The sequence below is a fragment of the Bubalus bubalis genome, chromosome 8, assembly GCF_019923935.1.
Source record: "Bubalus bubalis isolate 160015118507 breed Murrah chromosome 8, NDDB_SH_1, whole genome shotgun sequence".
NCBI lineage: Eukaryota > Metazoa > Chordata > Mammalia > Artiodactyla > Bovidae > Bubalus > Bubalus bubalis.
This window is the reverse complement of record NC_059164.1, coordinates 101,956,835-101,980,992: the sequence shown is the minus strand read 5'-3', so window position 1 is coordinate 101,980,992 and position 24,158 is coordinate 101,956,835. Positions and strand designations below refer to the sequence as shown.

At 43.4% G+C, this 24,158-nt stretch overlaps 1 protein-coding gene, 1 long non-coding RNA gene and 1 other non-coding gene across 6 annotated transcripts in view; 2 read left to right on the top strand and 1 right to left on the bottom strand.

Annotated features, from left to right (window-relative positions):
- Positions 1-17,105, top strand: part of KIAA1549 (KIAA1549 ortholog) — a 125,632-nt gene extending 108,527 nt beyond the window's left edge. For 3 of the 4 annotated variants that reach the window (XM_025291609.3, XM_045166466.1, XM_044946938.2), the window contains exons 18-20: positions 4,691-4,851; positions 8,285-8,430; positions 11,343-17,105. In XM_025291609.3, the coding sequence (XP_025147394.3) occupies positions 4,691-4,851; positions 8,285-8,430; positions 11,343-11,594 (559 nt within the window). In that variant the 3' untranslated portion in view covers positions 11,595-17,105. The remainder of the gene's footprint in view (positions 1-4,690; positions 4,852-8,284; positions 8,431-11,342) is intronic. The other variant, XR_006641334.1, reaches the window with a different exon arrangement.
- Positions 5,473-5,663, bottom strand: LOC123466124. The gene has a single exon (XR_006641359.1). It is a non-coding gene; the product is annotated as a U2 spliceosomal RNA (small nuclear RNA).
- Positions 17,106-19,339: 2,234 nt separating the features above from the next.
- On the top strand, positions 19,340-22,611 carry LOC102407011. Its single transcript, XR_329167.4, has 2 exons — positions 19,340-19,399; positions 20,977-22,611. It is a non-coding gene; the product is annotated as an uncharacterized LOC102407011 (long non-coding RNA).
- Positions 22,612-24,158: the final 1,547 nt, after the last annotated feature.

Genomic DNA, 24,158 nt, shown 5'->3' with positions numbered 1-24,158 from the left:
ATTCATGGATTGTGCAACTCAATATTTTTAAAATGTCAAATCTCCCCAAATGGTCTACAGATTCATTGCAGTCCCATTCAAAATCCCAATAGTTTGTTGCATTTTTTATTGATTTTTAAAAATTAATTCATTTATTATAATTGGAGGCTAATTACTTTTCCATATTGTGGTGGTTCTGGCCGGACACTGACATGAATCAGCCACGGGTGTACATGTGTTCCCCTGTCCAGAACCCCCTCCCCATCCCGTCCCTCTGAGCTGTCCCAGTGCCCCGGCTTTGAGTGCCCTGTTTGATGCATCGAACTTGGACTGGTCATCTGTTTCACATATGGTAATAGACATGTTTCAATGCTGTTCTCTCAAATCATCCCACCCTCGCCTTCCCCCACAGAGTCCAAAAGTCTGTTCTTTATATCTGTGTCTCTTTTGCTGTCTCTGTTGCATTTTTTAATATGTGGAAATTGACGAACTCACTCTAAAATATATGTGGATATGCAAGGGGCCAAGAGTAGCCAAGACACTTTGAGAAAGAAGAATAAGATGTTAGGACTATATTCTAAATGTTGCAAATTACTGTCAAGGAATGAGGAGTGTGGTATTGCTGTAAAGCAAGACAAGTAGACCAATAGAACAGAAAAGAGCATTCATAATCAGACCCACATGTGAATAGACAATTGATTTATTACAATGAAGGAATTGTAATAAAGACTTAGACTCAGAAATCACATTCAACTATCCCTTGAATGATTCAGCTATCCCTCTAGTCACACAGAAGTAGGAGTGTAATCTGCTTTCTCCTTACTTTCTCTTTATTTGCCCTCATTTTCAGAAGATTTTGTTTTTCCCCAGCCCTCCTCCCCTTCTCCAGGCACTGCTTTGTGGTCCAAAAGCAACAAAGTAAAGGGAACAGGTAGAGATTAGATGATCCAGGGCAAAAGCTAATGCTAGGGGGACCACATGATCTGGTTTTGCCTGGTTCAATCCTAATGTATTCCTGTTGTTCAGCATAATTGTAAATTCCACTCTCAAAAGTGTTCTGGTTTGGATGCTAAATTTTATGGTCACCCGAGGTAAATTAGAGTATTTGGATCACACAGAACTCTCGGAGTATACAGTTTAGGATGAAAGGGGTGTAGATATAAGCAGGAGGGTGCTAATTGATTGGATAAAGCAGAAATCATTAATAAAAAGGCAAGCTCTTGTTCCTAGGTTAATGGTCCAGAGATTATAATTAGTTTAGGTGAGCTCTAGTTTACAGGGCTGGAAGGAGGAGTGTGTATTGGTTAAGCTCTTAGATCTGTAAGGTCAGAGATGTCAGACACTCTTTCTGAGGTCAATCAGAAACAGCAGCAGTTATTTCAAGAGAGTAATACAGGTTGCCTGGGTTTCAGTTTATGAACTGTACTCCAGAAATGACAGTGTAGAATCAGAGCAAGTTGGTGTACTTTCTCATCAAACTGGTTTAATCTATTAGTCAGTTCAGTTGCTCAGTCATGTCCAACTCTTTGCGACCACATGGACTGCAGCATGCCAGGCTTCCCTGTCCATCACCAACTCCTGGAGCTTGCTCAAACTCATGTGCATCAAGTCAGTGATGCCATACAACCATCTCATCCTCTGTCATCCCCTTCTCCTCCTGCCTTCAGTCTTTCCCAGCATCAGGGTCTTTTCCAATGAGTCACTTCTTCATATCAGGTGGCTAAAGTATTGGAGCTTCAGCTTCAGCATCAGTCCTTCCAAGGGATATTCAGGACTGATTTACTTTAGGATGGACTGGTTTGATCTCCGTGCAGTCCAAGTTTTAATCTATTAATTACTGGTTAACTGTCATTTGCAAGGAATTATAACTAAACCATCCTTTTTTTTTTATTTTTGAGTATCTTCAAAAGAGTGGTTCTCGGGTGAGATTCTCAGATCCCTAGAGGGTCCTTGAGGCCCGTTGAGGGAGGTCTGTGAGGTCAAAGCTATTTTTATAATAATATAAAGATGTCATCTGACTTTTCTCATTGCTTTGACCTTTGTACGGAGGTATGAATGCAGTGGTAGGTGAAGCTGTGGTGCCTTGGCTTGAATCCAGACAGTGACACCTAGCTGTTCAAGGACTCATTCCAGTCTTCCTCACTGCTGGGCAATCACAGATGTTTTTATTTTTATTTTTTACAGCATTTTTTAAAATGCCAATTTTATGTTAGTGTATCATTGAAACAGTAAAAATAAATTTTAAAGACTTATTTATTTTTGGCTGTGGTGAGTCTTAACTGCTGTGCAGGCTTTCTCTAGTTGTGGAGAGCAGGGGCTACTCTTCGTTGTGGTGTGGAGGCTTCTCATGGCAGTAGCTCCTCTTGTTGTGGAGCACAGGCTCTAGAGTATGCGAGCTTCAGTAGCTGTGGCTTGTGAGCTCTAGAGGCAAGGGCTCAGTAATTGTGGTGCATGGGCTTAGTTGCTCCATGGCATGTGGGATCTTCCCAGACCAGGGATCAAACCTGTGTCCCCTGCATAGGCAGGCAGATTCTTAACCACTGGACCACCAGGGAAGCCCCAAAATTAATTTTATTAAACCTAGATCCTAGAGTCTCTTAACAGTCTGGATGACAGGAGAGGAGACACATTTAAAGCACTTCTGCTGATTATGGCCTTGGAGTTGAGAACTGATCTAACTGTTGCCATGTTTTTGCTCAAACAAACAGCCTGTGGACTTGAGTGTTTGGCTTTGAAAATGAGCAGTGGGCAGGAAAACAACTGGCAGCAGTTATTGCCAGTGATTAAATTGAGTTTTCAATTGGAAATTAAAATTTTACAAACTTGTCTGCCACAGTGAAATGGACAGTTTCCTTTTTCTGATGAGCTCAGTGGTGATATTAATGAATGTGATTTTGGGTTACTGCAAAATAAAATGTGTCAGTATCAAGAAAGTCTGCATAATTCAGTGAACCATTATTTTCCAAATGAGCAATGTCATACAATCATGCATGAGTCTATTCAAAGTGCAAGGAAGACCAGTAGTTTTACCATAACAGAAGATGAAAAGTTCATTGATAGTTTCAGAGTCAATATTGCCACTAACCTTTATAGGAAATATTGTTGAGTTTTGGTGTGGTTTCAGAGAAGAATATTTAACGGAAATACTATTTGAATATTATTTGGTAAGCTATTAAAATCTTCCTCCTTTTCCCAACTACATATTTATGCTTTTCTTCGTAAAATAACTGATGGAAACTGATTGAATACAAAGTGTAGGAGAATCCAGATATCTTCTATTAAGGAATTTTTTTTAAAACGTAGAACACTTCTCATTAAATTTGGGTGGGGGGCATGTAGGAAAATATGGGCTTCTCTGGTGGCTCAGATGGTAAAGAATCCACCTGCAATCCAAGAGACCCAGGTTTGATCCCTGTGTCAGGAAGATTCCATGGAGAAGGGAATGGCTACCCACTCCAGTATTAGTTAATTCTGTGAAAAATGTTGACGTGTAATAGGTTTAATATTGTTATTTTTAAATGAATTTTTCATTTGCTCTGTTTTAATTTTGAACATGATATTTATCTGTAGATATACTGCACATAAACAAGAACTCTTGAAAGTGTTAGTTACTCAGTTGTGTCTGACTCTTTGTGACCCCGTGGACTGTAGCCTGCCAAGCTCCTCTGTCCATGGAATTCTTCAGGCAAGAATACTGGAATGGGTTGCCATACCCTCCTCCAGGGGATCTTCTGGAGCCAGGGACTGAACCCCAGACTCCTGCGTTGCAGGCGGATTCTTTACCATCTGAGCCACCAGGGAAGCCAAATAAACAAAAGCTCTTGTGAATCCTTCCCTCTTAGCTCAGTTGGTAAAGAATCCGCCTGCAATGCAGGAGACCCCGGTTCAATTACTGGGTCGGGACGATCCACTGGAGAAGGGATGGGCTACCCACTCCAGAATTCTTGGGCTTCCTTGTGGCTCAGCTGATAAAGAATCCACCTACAATTCGGGAGACCTGGGTTCGATCTCTGGGTTGGGAAGATCCCCTGGAGAAGAGAAAGGCTACCCACTCCAGTATTCTGGCCTGGAGAATTCCATGGAATAGCCCATGGGGTTGCAAAGAGTCAGACACCACTGAGCGACTTTCACTTTCACTTGTGAGTCCTTATTTTCATGAATGCAAGTACGTCCTGAGACTAAATAGTTTGAGAACCACTGCTTTAGAGCACTAGTTTTCAGCCTTGATGAAACTCAGGGACATCAGTGGAGCTTTAAAAACTACCATGGTGTGGGTCCTATGTCTAAAGATTCTATTTTTGGGAGGTCTGGGGTGTGGTGTGGGTTCCCCAGATAACCCTAATATATAGCCAGGGTTGAGATCCACTCTTTTAGTCGACTACTGGAGATGAACGTGCCCTGGAGCTTGAGATGCACCCTTTTTGGGTCTGTAAACTAGAGCATTTTTTCTCCAGTCATCTGGCAGATTAGTCAAGCATCAGCTATGTTCCCGCATGTGTACTGGATGGTATATATACAGTTTGTAGCACAGGAGATTTGTCAGGAGCAAGTAGAGTCCCTGTCCTCGGGGAGCCCATGTTCTGGGAGAAGAGATGGCTAATAAGCCAACAGACACATAGGTCTTATATTGCTTCAGGGCTGAGGGTGGACCTAATAAATTACCAGAACCAGGCAAATGTGGTCCTAATGTTTGGGTGTGCTTCGCCTTCAGACCCAGTTTTGGACCCGGTTTGCTGCAGTCTTCGGAGCTGGTGCCTCCCGAGCCCCCACAGCCCCAGGCATCGTCTGAAGCCACCTCATTTGCTGCCCGAGGGATCTACTCTGAGGAGGGGCCGTCAGTGGCCCGGCCTCGGCCTGTTGGGGGCACCACAGGTACACGTGGGCATTTCTTTCTGGCTAAATTCTGCAGAGAACATTTTAGACTTCAGGGTGTCAGCATCCCAGCCCTGGCCTCTTCTGGCGGTAAGAGCTGTGTTCCCTTGGATCCTGTTGGAGATGCATGGCTGGGAGGTGGGAAAGGACAGAGTGGCTGAGATCCCAAGACCTGGGGCCTGCGATTTGTTCCTGAGTCAGAGTCTCGAAAACAGTCCCTTCATGTGAAATTCCCAGCACATGTCTTCCAGGGAAAACGGTTCTGAAAACTTACCGTGAACAGAAACACCTATTTGAGCGCTTACGATGGCATGAAAACAAGCATTTATTTTAAGGAAGGCAGTTTCTAAAGTTGATCCACGGTGACTACAGGGAGATTAGTGTTTTATTTGGTCACTTCTGGGAGGGTACAACCATGGTTTTGTCCTCGAGCTTTTCTACCTTTGCCTTTATCTTCTTCTCTTTTCTAAAATGTCCTTGTCATTTCCGCATGCCCCTGTGCCTGTCCCGTCTCTGCAGTCACTCATGGGCAGAGTCGGCAGTGGAAGGTCAGGGGAAGCTGGTGACAACATGAAACTGTTCTAGGTTTTTTCTTTTTTTTTTTTTTTCTTTTCCCCCCGTAGGGGGTGCACCGTTCCTGGAAGTACTGCAATACCAGGTCGATGCGTGGAGTGGACGGAGCAAGCTCCTATTCCAACCCCCTGCTCCAAAAATCCATTTAATATATTGTCCTCGGATAGAGGACGTATCAGATATTAAACTGATAAGAACAGATACTACACTTGATCTTAGCCAAAAGGCCGAGAAGCGATGTTCTAGGTTTTTTCTATCTGCTCTTTCAAATCATCATTAAAAGAACAGTCTTAGAAGATAACAGATATAAAGTGCTTAAAATAGTGCCTACGGCTACGGCTAAATCACTTCAGTTGTGTCCGACTCTGTGCGACCCCATAGACAGCAGCCCACCAGGCTCTCCCATCCCTGGGATTCTCCAGGCAAGAACACTGGAGTGCTTCTCCAGTGCATGAAAGTGAAAAGTGAAAGTGAAATCGCTCAGTCCTGTCCGACCCTCAGCGACCCCACGGACTGCAGCCCTCCAGGCTCCTCTGTCCATGGGATTTTCCAGGCAAGAGTACTGGAGTGGGGTGCCAGTGCCTGGAATATCATAAATTGTAATACTTATTAGCTGCCGTTATTACTACTCTTATTTCTGGTGATGGTGTAAATCATTAAATTTTTGGAAAGCAGCTTGGCAATATAACTTGATGAGCCTTTGATTTGGTAATTTGGGAATATGGGCTCCTCCCTGTCCCCCGAGGAGATCCAAAATATTGGAGAAAAACTACATGTGCAAGGATGTTTATTGAAGCATTGTTCAGAATAGCAAACAACTGTGAGCTCCCTCAATACTGAGTTATAAGGGCATCAGCGAGTAAACTTGTACAGCTATCTAAAATGAAGAGCTCAGAGCCAGAAAAAGGGAATTTAAGATTTCCTGATTGCCTCCTATGCATTTGGTACTTGACCTATTTTGTCTCTTTTAATCCTTGAAATAGCACTGTGAGATAGATTTTTTTTTTTTAAATCTCCATTTGAAAAGTGAGGCATTGAGTCTCAGCTGGAGAGATTACTGGGTGTCCAAGGTCACAGGCTTGTCAGTGGTTGAGCTGGAATGCAAACCCCTGCCTGCTGGGGGTGGTGGGCCACTTGAATCATGGGAGAGCCTGTGCTGTCTCCTTAAGTGAACAAAGCAAAATACAGAATCATGTCTCAACTATGATTTCAACTGCTGTTACAAGTCTAACACAAAGGTGTGCTTTTCTCCCTGTGAGGTTGAACCTTCACAAGTGATGACGAACACTGTGCTGCATTTCCGTCTTTTGCAAGATTTGCTCAAACAATGTCTGTTGGGCAATGTCCATTGTCTGGTAGTTCTAACAATTTTAATAGTGTTAGGAATCTTCAGTAACAAATGCTTCAGGACAGGTGTTCCTGTAGAGTACATTTTTTTAAAAAGTGTTTGATTAACAGAGGCTGTTAATTAGGTAACTAGAGTAGGAACAGCCTGGAAGATGGAGAGTTCTTACCTCTGCAAAACCCTGAACCTTTGTGGGACTAGCCTGAGCATTCCAGATGAATGAGACAATCCCAGGTGCATTTGGAAATCAATGTTTTATTTCACAGCATTTAAAGATCTGTTTTTTTCTCCCTGTATCTGTTGAATAGGGTTATTTCCATATGCCAAAGTTGATGGGAGAGAAAAATATGTTATTTAAAGGCTAGCTTTCACAGCCACACAAGGCTATGGCGTGCCTAAGTGTAGAATGAGCACTAGAGATCATCTGTCTTTGCTTCAGTATACCTCGATGAAGAGGTTGGGTGGGTGGCTTTGTCGACTGAAAAAGAGGGACAACTTGAGAGGTGAGTTTTATTTGGGGCAAAATGAGGACTATAGCCTGGGAGACAGCACCTTAGATAGCTCTGAGAAACTGCTCCAAAGAGGCAGCGGGGGAAGGTCAATATATGATTTGGTGAAAGGGGAGTTCAGTGCAACCAGGCACTTACTTTACAAGAGGTTTTTTGCTCGTCCCAGAGCTGATGTCATCATGAAGGGATTTAGTGCTTTTCTAGATATGAGGAGATGCAAAGATTGGGATCATGAAATCAGTTCCTGAAAATACCTAACTATCTAAAGACCTGTTCCACCAGATTCCCTGGAGCACAGAGTGCCTCACTCCACCCTGAACTCCCTTGGGGTGTTGAAGGTCAACAGCTGCAGCAGCACAGGGCTGGTCTCCGCAGAGGCAGGTGACAAATGCCTTTGCTGTTCAGTCGCTGGCACATGCTCTTGGCAAGTGCCCATTTGTCATGGATAGTTTTAAATTTTTAATTATGATATGACTAAATTATGAAAACAATGTGAGTATAACAAAAATGTACTTTAACATTTTGAACTCAAATACACACTCTGCCTGTTTTTTTTTTTTTTTTTTTAAAAAAAGGCATATTGCATTTTCATTTCCTTGTGAGTCTGAAAATCATAAGCAAGAAAGAACCAGGTTTCAGCTTCTTTATGGCTCCAAAACTTTTCACTCCTTTTTTTCTGAATGAATAAGGTCCCCATTATCTGTAGCTTCTACAGAAATGAATTATCCCCTTTATTATCCCCTTTATTCCCCCTCCTTTGATGTCTGACCAGGAAAATAGGAACATCACTAATAGCCACTGTATTGAGAGAAAGTAAAAGCCCACAAGCCCAGAAGCTCAGGTCTGGTTTTCTTAGGAAGTGTCTTTTCTGGGGGTAGAATTGGTGCCACATTTGAACAATGCTCGTGTCCCCAGGGCGTGCCGAGATCAGAATCAGAGTATCTCACGTGAGTAGCCTTCCACTGCCCTGCTGGTGTTCACTGGGCCCCTCCCTGTGTTCCTCCAGGCTCTCAGATCCAGCACCTGACGCAGGTGGGAATCGCCAGCAGAATCGGAGCTCAGCCAGTGGAAATCCCACCGAGCAGAGGCGGCCAGTATGGGGGGCCAGGCTGGCCTGCCTACGGGGAGGACGAAGCTGGCCGGAGAGAGGCTGTGAGTGTCTCGTGTTGGGATCATCGTTGAGAATTCAGACACGATGGCTATGGATTTCAGTTTTATAAGATGAAAAGAGCTATGGGGACGAATGATGTGAAGGCTGCATAATAGTGTGAATGTATTTAAAACCACTTAAGCATGGTTCAAATGGTAAATGGTATCCTGCTGCTGCTTCTGCATGGGAGATCTCGCTTTAAAACCTGCACGAAGTTTTAACCTCCATCACTTTTTTTCTCCTTGAGTGTATTTTTCTTTTCACACAGTCGTGCATACATGCTAAATTGCTTCAGTTGTGTCCGACTCTTTGTGACCCTATGGACAGTAGCCCGCCAGGCTCCACTGTTCATGGGATTCTCCAAGCAAGAATACTGGAGTGGGTTGCCACGCCTCCAGGGATCTTCCCAACCCAGAGATCAAACCCATCTCTCTTTTTTCTGCTGCATTAGCAGGCAGGTTCTTTACCACTAGTGCCACCTGGGAAGTCATTCTTACAGCCTGTAGATGGTAAATTCCCTCTGACCAGACTGGAAGACTATTGGCATTGAAATCTGGAAACGTATACTATTTTTCTCGAGGTAGATTTCAGGCTTGAAGTAATGAGGTTTCTAAAATAACTTAAAAATAACAAAAGCAGTATTTATTCATTATGGAAAATCTGCATAGAGACCTAAGTAACTGTTATTTTTTCCTCCCATTTTTTTTCAATTATGGTAAAATACATAGAACATAAAATTTACCATTTGAACCATGCTTAAGTGGTTTTAAATACATTCCATACTATTATGCAGCCTTCACATCATTTGTCCCCATAGCTCTTTTCAGTCTTATAAAACTGAAATCCATACCCATTAAACACGAATTCCTCATTCTCCGTCCCCCCAGCTCCAGGTACTACCGGTAATACTGACTTTTAAGTCGTGCGTTTGAAACTATAATAGCTGGACTTAATCTTTGGTGTGATCACTATATAAATATTCCTGATCTTATGTACCTCCTTGCTCAGCATTTGAGTTTTATTGTGGGTTTGTTAATGTCATTTCCATTATGACCACCATCTATGCCTGCTGAGTCACTTTAGTCCATGTCTGACTCTTTTGCGACCCTGCGAACTGTAACCCACCAGGCTCCTCTGTCCATGGGATTCTCCAGGCAAGAATACTGGAGTGGGTTGCCATTTCCTCCTCCAGGGGCTCTTCCTGACTCAGGGGTTGAACTTGGTTCAACTTCATTAAACTTGGATCAACGTGAGTTCGATACCTGGGTCAGGAAGATCCCCTGGAATAGGAAATGGCACCCCACTCCAGTATTCTTGCCTGGAGAATCCCATGGACAGAGGAGCCTGGTGGGCTGCAGTTCATGGGATCGCAAAGAGTTGGACACGACTGAAGAGACTTTGCATGCATGCATTACAGTCTCAGGTCTGCACTTTACCTTTGCTGACATTTTTCTTTTTCTGTGCCTGGCTTAGTTTCCTGAGTTGTTTTGGGTTTTCCCATCAAATCCAATGTGCGCTTTTTGAGGGCCTCTTGGTCACAATTTGCAGAAGTGAAATGTGGAAGTTATTCCAGGGCTCAAATGTCCTGTTTACCAGGCTATCAAGTTGCTCTTACCTCAAGTGAAATCACAGATGTAGTATGTGCATGTGTGTATAAAGAGATTTTCTTTCACTGAAAAAATATGAAAAAAAATCACTGAAAAGTATAATTCTTATCAAAGGAATGCCCAGTTAATCCATATTTTGCCAATGTCAGCAAAGCTAGTGTATGCTTTTGTGCAGATAGCTTAAAAAAAAAAAAAAAAAAAAAAGCCGTGCAGAGCACTGACACATAGACACACAGACAGACAGACAGGATGGAAGATGACTTTGTGATCTTGTTGCAGTTCCACGGGCCCCATATGTGTTCTCATCACCCCTTCCTTGGGTTCCAGACTCAGAGCAAAGGCAGTTGCTCTTCCCGTTGGTCCATCTGCCAGTTTCTGCTTATCCCTCTGAGCAGACATCCTCATCAGACCTTGCCCTCTCTGGGATGCTCCACCCTCCCTCCCTGTCCAGCTCTGCAGGGCCCTTCCTGGTTCCCCAGTGGCCCACTCTCCTTCCACACATGGCAGCACAGGGATTAGCCAGTGGCGCCAACTGCACGTTCATTCTTTCTGTCTTTAATCAAGTGTGTATAGTTCAGTTCAGTTCAGTTCAGTCGCTCAGTCGTGTCCGACTCTTTGCGACCCCATGAATCGCAGCACGCCAGGCCTCCCTGTCCATCACCAATTCCCGGAGTTCACTGAGACTCACGTCCATCGAGTCAGTGATGCCATCCAGCCATCTCATCCTCTTTCGTCCCCTTCTCCTCCTGCCCCCAATCCCTCCCAGCATCAGAGTCTTGTCCATTGAGTCAACTCTTCGCGTGAGGTGGCCAAAGTACTGGAGTTTCAGCTTCAGCATCATTCCCTCCAAAGAAATCCCAGGGCTGATCTCCTTCAGAATGGACTGGTTGGATCTCCTTGCAGTCCAAGGGACTCTCAAGAGTCTTCTCCAACACCACAGTTCAAAAGCATCAATTCTTCTGCACTCAGCCTTCTTCACAGTCGAACTCTCACATCCATGTATGACCACTGGAAAAAGCATAGCCTTGACTAGACGGACCTTTGTTGGCAAAGTAACGTCTCTGCTTTTCAATATGCTCTCTAGGTTGGTCATAACTTTTGTTTCAAGGAGTAAGCGTCTCTTTTAAATTAAGTTGAGGGGCTTCTTTATTGGGCTACTTTTCCTTGCACAATTTCTCCGCAGTTACATCTTTGCATTCTGGTGGTGGGAGGCTGAGCTGTTGGTTGGGAGGTGGGTGCAGAGTGTCGGATGCCAGTTTGCCTCTGATCTTCCCTCCTGTTTTCCTGTGTTTGCTGTGGTTTTTCAGACACACATGCTCGGACATCAGGAGTATTCATCACCGCTGTTCCAGGTGCCAAGGACTTCAGGCCGGGAGCCCTCAGCTCCTCCCGGGAACCTCCCTCACAGGGGGCTGCCGGGTGCTGGATTGGCCTACCCCACCAGCTCCACGGAAGACCTCCAGCCCAGCCACTCCTCAGCCTCTCTCATCAAAGCGATCCGCGAGGAGCTCCTCCGGCTCTCGCAGAAGCAGACCGCCGTGCAGAACTTCCACAGCTGATCAGCCTCACCTTGCACGTTTGCCAAGTATCTGCTTCCTGTGGAAGCAAGACTAAAAGGAAGTCAACTGAGCAGGTGTTTTTAATAGAAGGAGCATCTCCAGGGCAAGGGGCCCAACTAAGGGAATAGGTTGCAATTTTAGAAGATGCCCCAAGTCACGTGACAGCCCATGATGCTTTTCATACGTTGGCAGTTTTGTGACCACCTGGGTTCAGTTGAAATTTATGTACTTTTGGCCAAAAGCCAGCAGCACTTCACAAAAGACCAACCACAATTCTAAGCTAATGAAATTCCTAAGTTAGTCTCTTTTTTTTTTTAAGGTGAAAGATGAAAATGTGTAGATGGTGTACGGATTAAAGGAACCTAGTATTTCCGTGGGAAGATGTGACTCAGACTGGTTTGTACGATGAACCTGCTGCTTTGTTTTCTGAGAAAAAAGTTTTGAAGACATTTTATTAACTGCTTGATTTTCACCCTCTTTTTCCTCCTTAGGAACTTCTTTTAATAGTAATATTAACAACATGAATACTAAGACTGTTTGGGAATTTAAAAAGCTACTAGTGAGAAACCAAATGATAGATTGTAGAGCCTGATGATTCAAAACGAAGCCATCAACTGCATTTTCCTTCTTCTGGTGCTACAGCTCCAAGAGCCCCTTCACCTTGTCTGTGAAATGCAACTTTGGCTTTCTCAATGGAAGAACATGTGGAAGGTTTCATTTTGTTCTAGAAAGAGGAGGGGGGAAAGCCTCTCCACATAGGAAAAGCTTAATATTTATTTGGTTATTCAAAATACATATCAAAGTTTAGATTTACACTCTTTAATTGTATTTGCCATTTGTTGATTGGCAGAGGTAACTGCCTATTGCATTTCATCTGAGTACATATCTTCATCAAGGCCAGTCCTATAGAATGAGGCTTTGAGGAGGTCCTGACGAATCCTGGCACTTTGCTGATACGTTGCTCCCAACTTTGAATGAGGAATCTTACATAAGCAAAAATGCTTTGTCACAGTTCCTAGGACCACCGAATGCTTAGTTATTTGTGAATGCATCTGTGGTAATCGCATTCCCTATGTTCGAGACCTGGAAATGAGTTCTGTTGAGCATCTTTGTAATGAGCCAAGAAAGGAAAGAGGAGCTTTGAGACCACGAGGGAGAAAGAGTTGCTCCTAATTCCTGATTTTATTGTGTATAACTGTGCTGAGTGACTGTTAAAACCACCTTTGGGCCTGACGGAGGGGTCCTCTCACTTGAGATTGCCTCCTGAAGGGACTGTCTCTCCACTTCCCGAAGTGGAGTGAGGACTAGAGTAACAAGGGCTGTTCTGTTTTCTGGGACCTGAGTGAAATGAAGAAGAACAGATGCAGATAACACTTTGCCATGAATCCTTTTTTATTAGCTCAATTAATATCTTTAATTAAACAACAGATACACAGGCAGAATCTGGGGCTCTAACTAATCAAAATCTCTGTATCTGTGTCAAATTTTAAGAATCCCGAAGCAGCTAAAATAGGCCCCCAAAGTGTAACCATTGGGCTCCAGTGTTATGTTTCTGCCCTTCCTGCATTAAGCCTGTTATGTAGACTCGTCTCATAATCCAGGGAGAGTCAGTTCTGGGAAATTAAAATGTAGGCATTTTTTATCTTTATGCCTCTGAAACAGGAGAGGTGAGAAGGATGTCTGTTGAGAATATGAAATAAAGTAATGGGAGCTCCTTTTCAGGTACCGTTCCTGGGCTCCAAATAACAGGGGAGATAGGACCCCCATGTGGGCTTAATCTCTTACCTCTCAGTCTTGATTTAATACCAGACTTGCCCAGAGTCGAGGGGTCTCTTTGCCTGTCATTCAGAAATACCAGGATCCTGAATGTGTAAGGAAGAATTTCAGAGATTCATGCAAATTTTTATTTTGGACACCTTTTGGTGAGTTCAGATTGAGTGCCAGCTGATAGCCCCTCCCCTCCTATCCTGCCCAGTGTCCTAAGTGTTCGTTCACACTTGGAGTGTACAAATGTGGTTACCTCCTTAGCACGTGGCAGCAATGGGCTTCTGTTTTAAATGGGGCTGCGACAGCAGTTTTGATGCCTTTCAAACTAGCATAAAGGGATTCTGTCTCTATTTTTCTTCTTAGAAGGGATACACTTTTAAACCAACGTCAAGACTAAAGATGACATGTAATAGACAAACGGTGGTATGTGGTGGGTGTGAGCAGACCGGTGAGATCCCCAGCACTCTTGAGTTGGTTGTAAAGCACACTCAGTTTGCACTAAGTTTTACCGTCAACTGACCCAGAACATACCAGCTGTCGTGAGAACACCATCCCGAGTGGGGCTTCAGACACTCAGTGAATGGAATCTACTTAAATGAGAAGTCCTCATGGCAGTTATGTGGCTTTGGAGTTCCATTTATTGAAGCACTGCAAAATGAAAACTGAAATTTTATGTCTGTTCTTTTTTTCTGATTTTATAAGTTCTCATGGTAATAACAAGAGCTGTACGTTTGAGTCAGAGTTTTAGAGGAGACTGTTTGGAGAAATGATCATTTTCAGATTCTGCACAGTCGCTACCTGGCTGTGTCAGGCCCCTTGTCTGAGCCTCATTCTCCCCATCAGCCACATGAGAACGGGCCTCCCCCGCCCCGGATTTCTCATTGCAAGGATCAGGTGTGGTCATGTGGGCAGACATCCCTTGAGGAGGGAGCACAATGCACTGAGAACGTGGGCTGTCTGTGTGATGGTGCTGGGATGGACCGTCTGATCTGCGGTGACCTCCCAGTGAGTGAGTTCACATGGAGGAAACCAGAGCAACACCAGAGGCCCCGTGGGACTCCACTTCCTCCCTCCTGATTTGCTTTCAATTCACTTCCTTCACCATTAACTTTCAGTTCTCATGCATTGTTCGGATTTTTTGCTGTTTCTGGCACCCAACACGAGCCCTGCCTTCTGAGATCTTAGGATCTGAATCAGACAACACCCTCGGGTGTAAAAGATGGAAGAGATGGAAAAATAACATGGTTTAAACATCAGTAAAATGCACCGAAGCTTACACAAGTACATTGGAAGGAGGAATGGAACTTACATGTTTGGAAAACAGTGGGGTCTTGGGGAGAACTCAACATCAGAAGCCACGGAAGACAAGAGCTTCCCAGGCACATGGTGAGATGGTGTGGGAAGAGCTGAGAGTGGGCCTGGGGAAGGATGGAGAGAGTGGTGAAGCTGCTGTTGGAAATAATCTTGAACCTGTTCTCCAATACAGAGACCAAATCCCTAACTGCACCATTGAAGGAGTTTTGTAAAGAGGAAGAAGTGATGGTCTGAGGAAATGTCTGCAGGAACCCAACAAGAAAATGACCAGGCCTGGGATGAAGGTCTGCGGAGGAGCACGTCTGTCCTGGAGGGGACGGGGGAGTCCCAGAACTGCCAGAGGGCCAGCGTCAAGTGTGAAAGACGTCCGCCGAGGTCTGCTGCTAAGCGCAGATCTCAAGGGTCCGTCATTCAGCCGCATTTAATCCTTTGTGGAGCGCAATGGGTTATAAGTAAATATATTTGACTTTACAGCTACCTACACCTTTTCCTCCAAATTGTGTTTAATTTCAGAGCGTCTTTTCATTTTGATCGTATGTGGCTTTTGAGCTGCAGACTAAGCCAGTTTCTGCCAACCACGATTTTTCAGGGCATGAGGCCTGCGATGCAGGGCACAGGTGAAGGGACGCCTGGAGGCTGCGGGCTGAAACAGGTAATCCCGTGCTTTACGAGCCTCCCACTGAACTGTGTACAGGGTCAGCGTTCACTGCGTTTGCACAACTTAGTGCTCCAGTGACCAAACCAATCACTTGGACACAGATTGGCATTTGTAGTTAATTCAGGAGTTAATCATTAAATACATCTCTCTCTCCCTTTCCTGTGAGATTCCTAGACATGAATGAATTTGCTGATTGGAAGGAGAGCTGGTGAAAGGTTCTGGGTGGGTGGGGAGGGGGTTCCAGTCTTCAGTACCACACACACTTTAGCTGTAGATGTTTTAGCCATTTCATTTCTACCTCCAGAGCAGATCCCCAAAGCCAGACTCCAGAGCCCACCTAACTGACCTTTGTTGCAGGCAGGAGTGTGAGGAAGTCCACTTCTGCACCTGCAAGGAGACCATTTGAACACAAAGCATGTTTTTATGGGATGGTAAACTGAACTTCATTTTTACATTTAATCCGACACCGTCACGGATATTCTTACAACAGGTGAAAGGGGTTTCCATCAGCAGCTGCTGTAACACACTCATACACTGTATTAGGCTTACACTTGTTACCTAGTGAACAGGGAGTGTGTGCATTTCAGGTTTCTTTTGATACCCTTGGAGGTGATTTGCGGTGTTTAAGAGGTGTTTAAGACTCCTTTCTCTAATTTTATGAAAAAGACTTGAAAACGGAAACCTCACGGTACGATCCTAATTCCATGCTGTGCGCGTAACAGTACACTTGACAATTTATCTTAACACGCCAGCAGCGTTGACATTTAGCAAAAGAGTATCAAATGCCTTGGAAACATGAAACAAAGTTGGGAACCAGCAAGCGAGTGAAAGAAGGAAGGAATGTCACCCTCTGAGACACCCTTCTCGAAATTACTTTCCCACAGGGTAGATCATCATGCATTCTGCTTTTCCTTCTTTCTGTGGGTTTTTCTGCTCTGGGACCACTTCACATTTAAAGAAAGAGTGGATAAGTAGAAGGGACAAAGAGAAAAATTGAAGTGATTTAGGTCTCACGGTCCCTGATTCCACAGAATCTTTCTGGACAACTTGGAACGTCATGAATGCCCCTTCTCATGTCCACCAGGTTTCCAGCGTTCATCATTTGACTCCTTGAGTGTGCAAGGTTGGAATAGTGCCGGGTCAGCTTCTAGCCAGGCTCCCCGTACTGTTCCTCCTGCAAACGTGGGGAAGGCGGAGGGGGCCCTAGGGGAACAGAGGCAAACCAGTGGGCTCGGTTGCTCTAAGCAGCAGAGGGTTAATTTCAGAAAAGGGGAGTAGAAACTCTCCACTTTGCCTTCCTCCAGGGCATGGTCTAGGGAGCGTGGGGGTGGGGTGAATTGCACCCTTCCAGGAAAGGCTGTCAAACCGAGCGCTCTGGGGTGCCCACTGGCCACCTCCGACTTTGTCAAGGTCCATGTTCTTCTGAGTTCCTGCACTCTCATTCCTAGATTATGAGTGTTAATGTACGAAAAAATGCAGAGTAAATTGAAGCCACTCGTGGCATCAATCCTGCAACTTTGAACTTGACAATCATGGTTTGCTGGTCTCAAACGGGCCCTTAAATTTCAGTATGGGTAAATGATTTAGTAATCAAGCTCTCTCTTCTCTTTGCTGGTTATGTTTCTTCCCTTCAATTAGCTGCACTGTTTTCTAATGTGCTGTAGAGTTTTTGAAATAATTTATGCAAGTGTTTGGTTTCCATGTTTACAATTTATACAGCTTTCCTAGCATTTTAAATGGAAATGTCAATAAATGCTCTGAATTGGTGTCAAGTGATATTTTCTGTTTATTTCCTTCGCAACATGATAGTTCTCTCATGTGCCAAATGTGAAAGTTGAATGCAGTGTTTCTTGTTCTCTGATTTTTGTGTCCGTCGTGAGAACACCTGATGCTTTCATTTTCCAAGGAATTAAGTTGAAAGTAGTCTATTCAGTGCATGGAATTTGCAGAATTGTTGTTACTCAAGGTGGTTGGCGCCACTCCTTTCAACTCACTGTTTTGCTTTACAGGCTCTCCACTAATCAAATGGATGCTTCCACTAAGAGCAGATTCATTTTGGAATTAAAAGATTAGGACTATAATCTAGAAAGATAACTGAGAAGATCCTATGCAAACTTGAAGGGTAATAGGATAAACCTGGAGTTGTTTACGAAACTCAAGAAAATAAAAACCCCTTGAAACTGAGAAAAGCTAGAGGAATTGCAAAACACAGAGGAACTCAACAAAGGAATGAAATGTGGAAACCTGGATAGGATTCTGGACAACAAAAAAGGTTATCAGTGGGAAAAAAGGATGAAATCTAAATACAGCCTACAGTGTAGTTAGCAGTATTGTAGAGTTTCCTTTATTGATTTTGCTAACTTTAGTATTAGGGGAAGCTATGGAAAAGGTATACAGAAATACTCTATTTTTGCAATTTTTCTCTAAAGTTAATTGAAATTTTAAAAACTAATCTGGTACAGATAAAGCCCAAAGGTCCTCGCAGAGACTATTAAGAGTCTGCCCTGGGCATCCATGACCCAGAACTTGCCTTGCTTCTCAAGGCAGTCAGCTCCTGGTGAAGTGGAAACCACAGTTAATGATTGCAAGTCTTGGCAGAAAATAAGGCTTCATGACGGAGAGTTCACAGGATCAACCAAAAGGAGAATTTGAGCCTAAAAATTGGAGGGAGTAGACCACTATGAAGAAAGTTTACAGAGCTTAAAAAAAAAAACTAGTAAACAGAAAGACAGGATATCAGGAAAGTTTAAGCACACTGACAAAACTGAAAATCCATGAAAGAAAAATAAAGGGATTAAAAAAAAAATACATATATACACACTGGTTAAGATATGCCAATATTTTAGACATACCTGAAGAAATAAATGTGATAGTTTTAAGATACTTTTATGTTCTTTTTTAATCAATATTGTATTGGATTGAAAGTCGCTCAGTCATGTCCTACTCTTTGCAACCCCATGGACTATATACAGTCCATGGAATTCTCCAGGCCAGAATACTGGAATGGGTAGCCTATCCCTTCTCCAGCGGATCTTCCTGACCCAGGAATCGAATTGGGGTCTCCTGCTGTGCAGGTGGATTCTTTACCAACTGAGCTATCAGGAAAGCCCTGATATACTTCAGATTAAAACCAGGGGACTACCTGGCACACCCTATTCCCCTAAGAGATTTCACATGCTCTGATTGTAAAAAGATTCAAAATAGTAGAACAGGGAATTAGGAGAAGCAGCTAAGGCTTAGGAGAAAGGTCAGGCTGGTCCCACGCCCAGACCCTGACCACTAGGTTGACATAAATGTGGATTAAAACCAAATTGGCATTTTTTCTCCCTCTTTCTCCTCTTCCATGTTGCACCTGCTAAGCGCAGCTTCAGGTAAGAAGAAAACAAGAAGCAAAAACAAATAAGAGATCCTTGGTCCAGTGCCTGGGTTAGGTGATTAACAAAATATTTTTATTGTTGTTGAGTTGCACACTATTTATCTAGTAACTTTCTTCCTCTAAAGATCTCCCTCTCCTTCCTTGCTGGACCTTCCTGGGGGAGTAATTGGAGGTGGTATGTGTTTGATTTCTCTGGTGTTGGGAGACTGGAACAATTATTGTCACAAATCTCAGTAGCCCACATTCATGTAGTTAAACTACTATTTGTCATACTTGTGCCAAAGGATAGAATTACAGAAGTGTGAAACACAGAACATATCTGGACAACTCCTATTATAAAGTTGTTTTAGAGTAACTGGCTCATAGGGGGTTACATCAGTACCTTGAGAATACTCATTAGTGTAAGTATTTAGATTTTGATTTTGTGATGTGATGATATTCCTGAAATCAGTGGTTTCTTTCATTTCAGTTCATTCAGTCGCTCAGTTGTGTCTGACTCTTTGCAACCCCATGAACTGCAGCACACCAGGCCTTCCTGTCCATCGCCAGCTCCCAGAATTTACTCAAACCCATGTCCATTGAGTCGGTGATGCCATCTAACCATCTCATCCTCTGTCGTCCCCTTGTCCTCCTGCCTTCAATCTTTCCCAGCATCAGGGGCTTTTCCAGTGAGTCAATTCTTTGCATCAGGTAAGTATTGGAGTTTCAACTTCAGCATCAGTCCTGCCAATGAATATTCAGGACTGATCTCCTTTAGGATGGACTGGTTGGATCTCCTTGCAGTCCAAGGGACTCTCAAGAGTCTTCTCCAACACCACAGTTTAAAAGCATCAATTCTTTGGCACTCAGCTTTCTTTATAGTCCAACTCTCACATCCATACATGACCACTGGAAAAACCATAGCCTTGACTGGACGGACCTTTGTTGGCAAAGTAACGTCTCTGCTTTTTAATATGCTGTCTAGGTTGGTCATAACTTTTCTTCCAAGGAGCAAGTGTCTTTTAATTTCATGGCTGCAGTCACCATCTACAGTGATTTTGGAGCCCCCCAAAATAAAGTCTGTCACTGTTTCCCCATCTATTTGCCATGAAGTGATGGGACCAGATGCCATGATCTTAGTTTTCTGAATGTTGAGCTTTAAGCCAACTTTTTCACTCTCCTCTTTCACTTGCATCAAGAGGCTCTTTAGTTCTTCGTTTTCTGCCATAAGGGTGGTGTCATCTGCATATCTGAGGTTATTGATATTTCTTCTGGCAATCTTGATTCCAGCTTGTGCTTCATGCAGCCCAGCGTTTCTCATGATGTTTCTTTCATTTAGCATTTTACAATTCTGAGATTTTTCTAAAGAAAACATCAGTACAAAGAGTTTTTTGTTTTGTTTTGTTTAAGAATGACTTAAAAGCTCAAATGGAGTTGCTGTATTTTAGTACAAATGTTGGTCTTTTTCCCCCAAAGTAGTTCTGCACTGTGCCTGTTTTTGAAGAACAGTAGGTATGTTCTGCTTTTAGAAGAAGTGAGAAGTAGCTGTTCCCTTTAGAAATTCCTAAAGCTGTGTGTATGGGGATCAGTGGTAGGGGTTGGGGGTGAGCTGTGGTGGGGGAGGCAAGGAAAGAAAGGAATCACGGCCTGGATTTGAAGTCAAGAACCAGCAGGTGTTTTGAATGTTGTTTTACTTTTATATTTCCCTGATACTGTTCTTTCTGGATTCTTTGCAAGACAAATATGATACACAAGTTACGAGTAAAGTTCTTGAAAAAAAAAAAAAAAGATGTAATTAACCAAATTTAAATCAGAACATCATATTACTGCAGGTAGCCGATTAACCCCAATCTTTTTTCATTTTATCTTTTCTGGACAAAATGCAGGTTAGCAAAAAAGGAAATAAAAACCAATATAACTTCACCATTAGAGATACTGCAGTCAAAAAAAATTTTTTTTTAATTTTAATAAATCTCAGTCAATTTAATCTTGTTTGGTGATTGGGACTGATCAGGGTGATTTGCTTTCTAATTGGTCTTCTAATAAGCTATTGATTTGGTTTCCAGAGTATGCAAGGGCTGGAGGAGGGTCAGGAAGAGGGCAGAAGCATTAGAATTGGTGCAGGGTATAAACTGAAAAGAAGGGTGGGATATGTGCCTGGGGACCTTCCACTGGGGGAAAGTGGCACCATTACCTTGAGAGCCCCATCCCTTTGTGGCTAATTCTGCGGCTGCCTCTAGGGAGCACTGCCTGATTGACCTCTTGACACATTTTGTGGAATTTTGCAGGAGCTTCAGAGCTTGTAGCTGAGATAGAGGACTTCATGGACAGGGAGGCCTGTTCAGAAAGCAGTGTCCCATTTCTCGCCTTGGCTTTAAGGTAACTCAAAAACTCTGCCTTCTGCACATAAACTGCTTTTGGGGGACTCTGGTGAAAAGTGTCTGCCTGAGTGTCTTTCTCTTCACTGGCTAACTGGGCACAGACATCAACTTTCCATAACACATTTCCTCCCAGACTGCCTACCTCTCTCTCCCCAACTCGCTGATGGATGAACCAAGAGTAACATCTCTAGTATTTCTGTAGGATCAAAAGTTGCTTTAGCCTATGACAGAGTCCTCTGTGTCTCAACCCCTTTCTGGATAATTAAGGCTTCTGTCTTCAGAGGTTACTGGCCCCTGGACCTCAGAAGTTAAAGAGTTTGTATGCTCTTTCCATCAATGGGTTCAGAGTGACTTACTGAATGTGAGATGCCTCAAGATGTAGAAGGATGGTATTGTGACAAATGGCAAGCAGAATTACAAATGAAGTTGACAGGCTAAAACACAGGAAAAGAATGTTAACAGAATTTCATTTATTCCTATAAAATTTGAAGTTCTACTCCTAGGTTTAAAAAATCTATAATATGCATATATGATAAAGGGAATATGGTCTAACAGTATTTTATGGGAAAAGATTTGAGGATGTTAACATTCTAGGGACCATTTGGAGCACTGGAGATGTTTGGGGAGCAACCCTGACTTAGACATTATCAATAGTAACATGTTGCCTTGTAAGAATTTCTATTTCCCAGGTTGGTTACATGAAGAATTCAGGCACCCTATTTTGAAAGAAATGCTCATGAATTGGATGGAAAGACTGGGAGAAAGGGAGCCAGAATGTAAGGACTGGAAACCACCTCCTTTGAGAAAGAAACCAAGAAGCTAAATGTTTGCCCTGAGGAGTGAAGGCTTGTAGGAGACAAAGCTATCTTCACATGTTCAAAGTGTCATCATGAGAAAGAGAATTGACTTGCTTTACGTAGATTGTATTCTGGAAGACATAACTATCAACCCAAGAAAGTCGGTCTTGGCCCAGTTAAAAGCAATGATTTCAGTAGGTCAGCACAGAAAAGTCATCTCTAGAACTTCTTCCCATTGGCCTCTCATGAGGTCCTTCTTCCATGGCACTAAGCCTGTCCCCCCATGGCCTCCAGCAGAAGGACTGTATCTCTGGGCATTGAGTCCTGCCTTCCCACTCAGTTCTTTTCCAAGATGCTCATGGGGCAGTGAGGAAGAAGGAGAGGCTCTGGACACCTGGAATGGAGATGATGCTATGGATAGGACTGAACTCAGGCTCTCCCCAGAGTCAGTACGGTGAGGGGACGTCTGTCTCCCTGCTTCATTGTGCTTAGTTATGCCATAAAATGAAGGAAGGGCAAGATGTTGTTTAGTGTGTCTTGAAGAAGTAGCTGTGAATAAAGTTGAATGGCTTAAAGAGTCGCTTCTGTAGTTAGAACATGGCGTGTTATGTGTATATGAAAGTGAACAATTTCAACTCCAACATTGAGAATCTCATGGAATGGCAAATAAATTTGCTGAAAACTGATCCGTCTGATAATACTGTAGCTACATGAGTGCATTCATTAAATAAACATTGATCGAGTACCAGCTCTGTGATAGGTACTGTTATAAGCACCAGGAACTTGGAATACACTGGGGAATAAGACCTATTTCATGCTCCAGTAAGCAGCATGGAGGCCATCAGTCTCTGGAGTGCTGGCGAAAGAAGTTAGCTTGGACACAGAGTGAAAGAGGACTGGGGGGGGGATGGAGAGAAGGGAGAATTCAGACAGCTCTTTTCAGGCACTTTGCTGAGAAGGGAAGAAAAGGAAAGGGACAGTAACTGGAAGACAGGGCTGTAGGGTGAATGATGTAAGGTTGCCAAATAAAATACAGGGAACCCGATTAAGCTGAATTTCAGACAAATAGGAAGGCTTTGTTTTCAGTTTTTAGTGTGTCTTAAATATTGCATGGTGCTGCAGTCCATGGGGTCGCAAAGAGTTGGACACAGCTGAGTGACTGAACTGAACTGAAATATTCCACGAGACACACACACTAATATGTTACTTGTTTACCTGACACTGAAATTTACCTAGATGTCTGTGTTTTTACTTGCTAAATGTGGCAACCTTAAAATTAATGGATACCAGACATGTTGTGAGCTAATGGGGGTGACCCATGGAGTGAAGACTAGAGAAGAAAGTGAGGAGGCTGGGATTCAGTGGATAATGGGGGAGGAGGAATATTATCCTATTGTGCAAGAGGGGAAACAGAACACAGCCCAGATTCAGGTCAGTCTGTAGAGATGCAAAAACTGACAACCTTTCTGCTCTGAGAAAAAATTTATTTCAAATGAGTAGGTTACTATTTCTTTAGATTTATTAGCTTAGGATTTTTTATTAGGCAGCAAAAATATTATTTCACAGTAAGAGAAGTCAAGTTGCTCAGTCGTGTGAGACTCTGAATTTTCCAGGCAAGAGGACTGGAGTGGGTTGCTGTTTCCTTCTCCAGGGGATCTCCCCGACCCGGGGATTAAGCCCAGGTCTCCCGCATTGAAGGCAGATGTTATACCCTCTCTGCCACCAGAGAAGGCCAAAGATTGTCTAATTTTGTGCTTTTTATAAGATGAGCTCTGCTTCATTTTCCATGGCTTGAAAGATACATTCAAATTAATAGTGTTTGTTATTTGGGGTATCATGGGCTCCCCATGTGGCCCAGTGGTAAAGAATCCAACTGCCAATGCAGACACGCAAGAAAAATGGGTTCAATCCCTGGGTTGGGAAGATCCCCTGGAGTAGGAAATGGCAACCCACTCCAGTATTCTTGTCTGGGAAATCCCTTGGACAGAGAAGACTGGAGGGCTACAGCCCAGGGGTTTGCAAAGAGTCAGACACAACTAAGGACACGTACAATGGCTGAGTGCAGGGAGCTATTTCTTTTAAATTTTGTATGGCCCAGAATAGAGTCCATCTTGGTGAATATGCTGTGAGTTTGAGGAGAATGTGTAATCTGTTGTGGTTGGGTGAAGTAGGCTATGAATGTCAATTAAATTCAATTGATTGATGGGGCTGTTCTGTTCAACTATGTCCTTACTGATATTTTCTTCCTGCTGGGTTTGTCAGTTGCTGACAGAGGGATACTGAAGTCTCTAG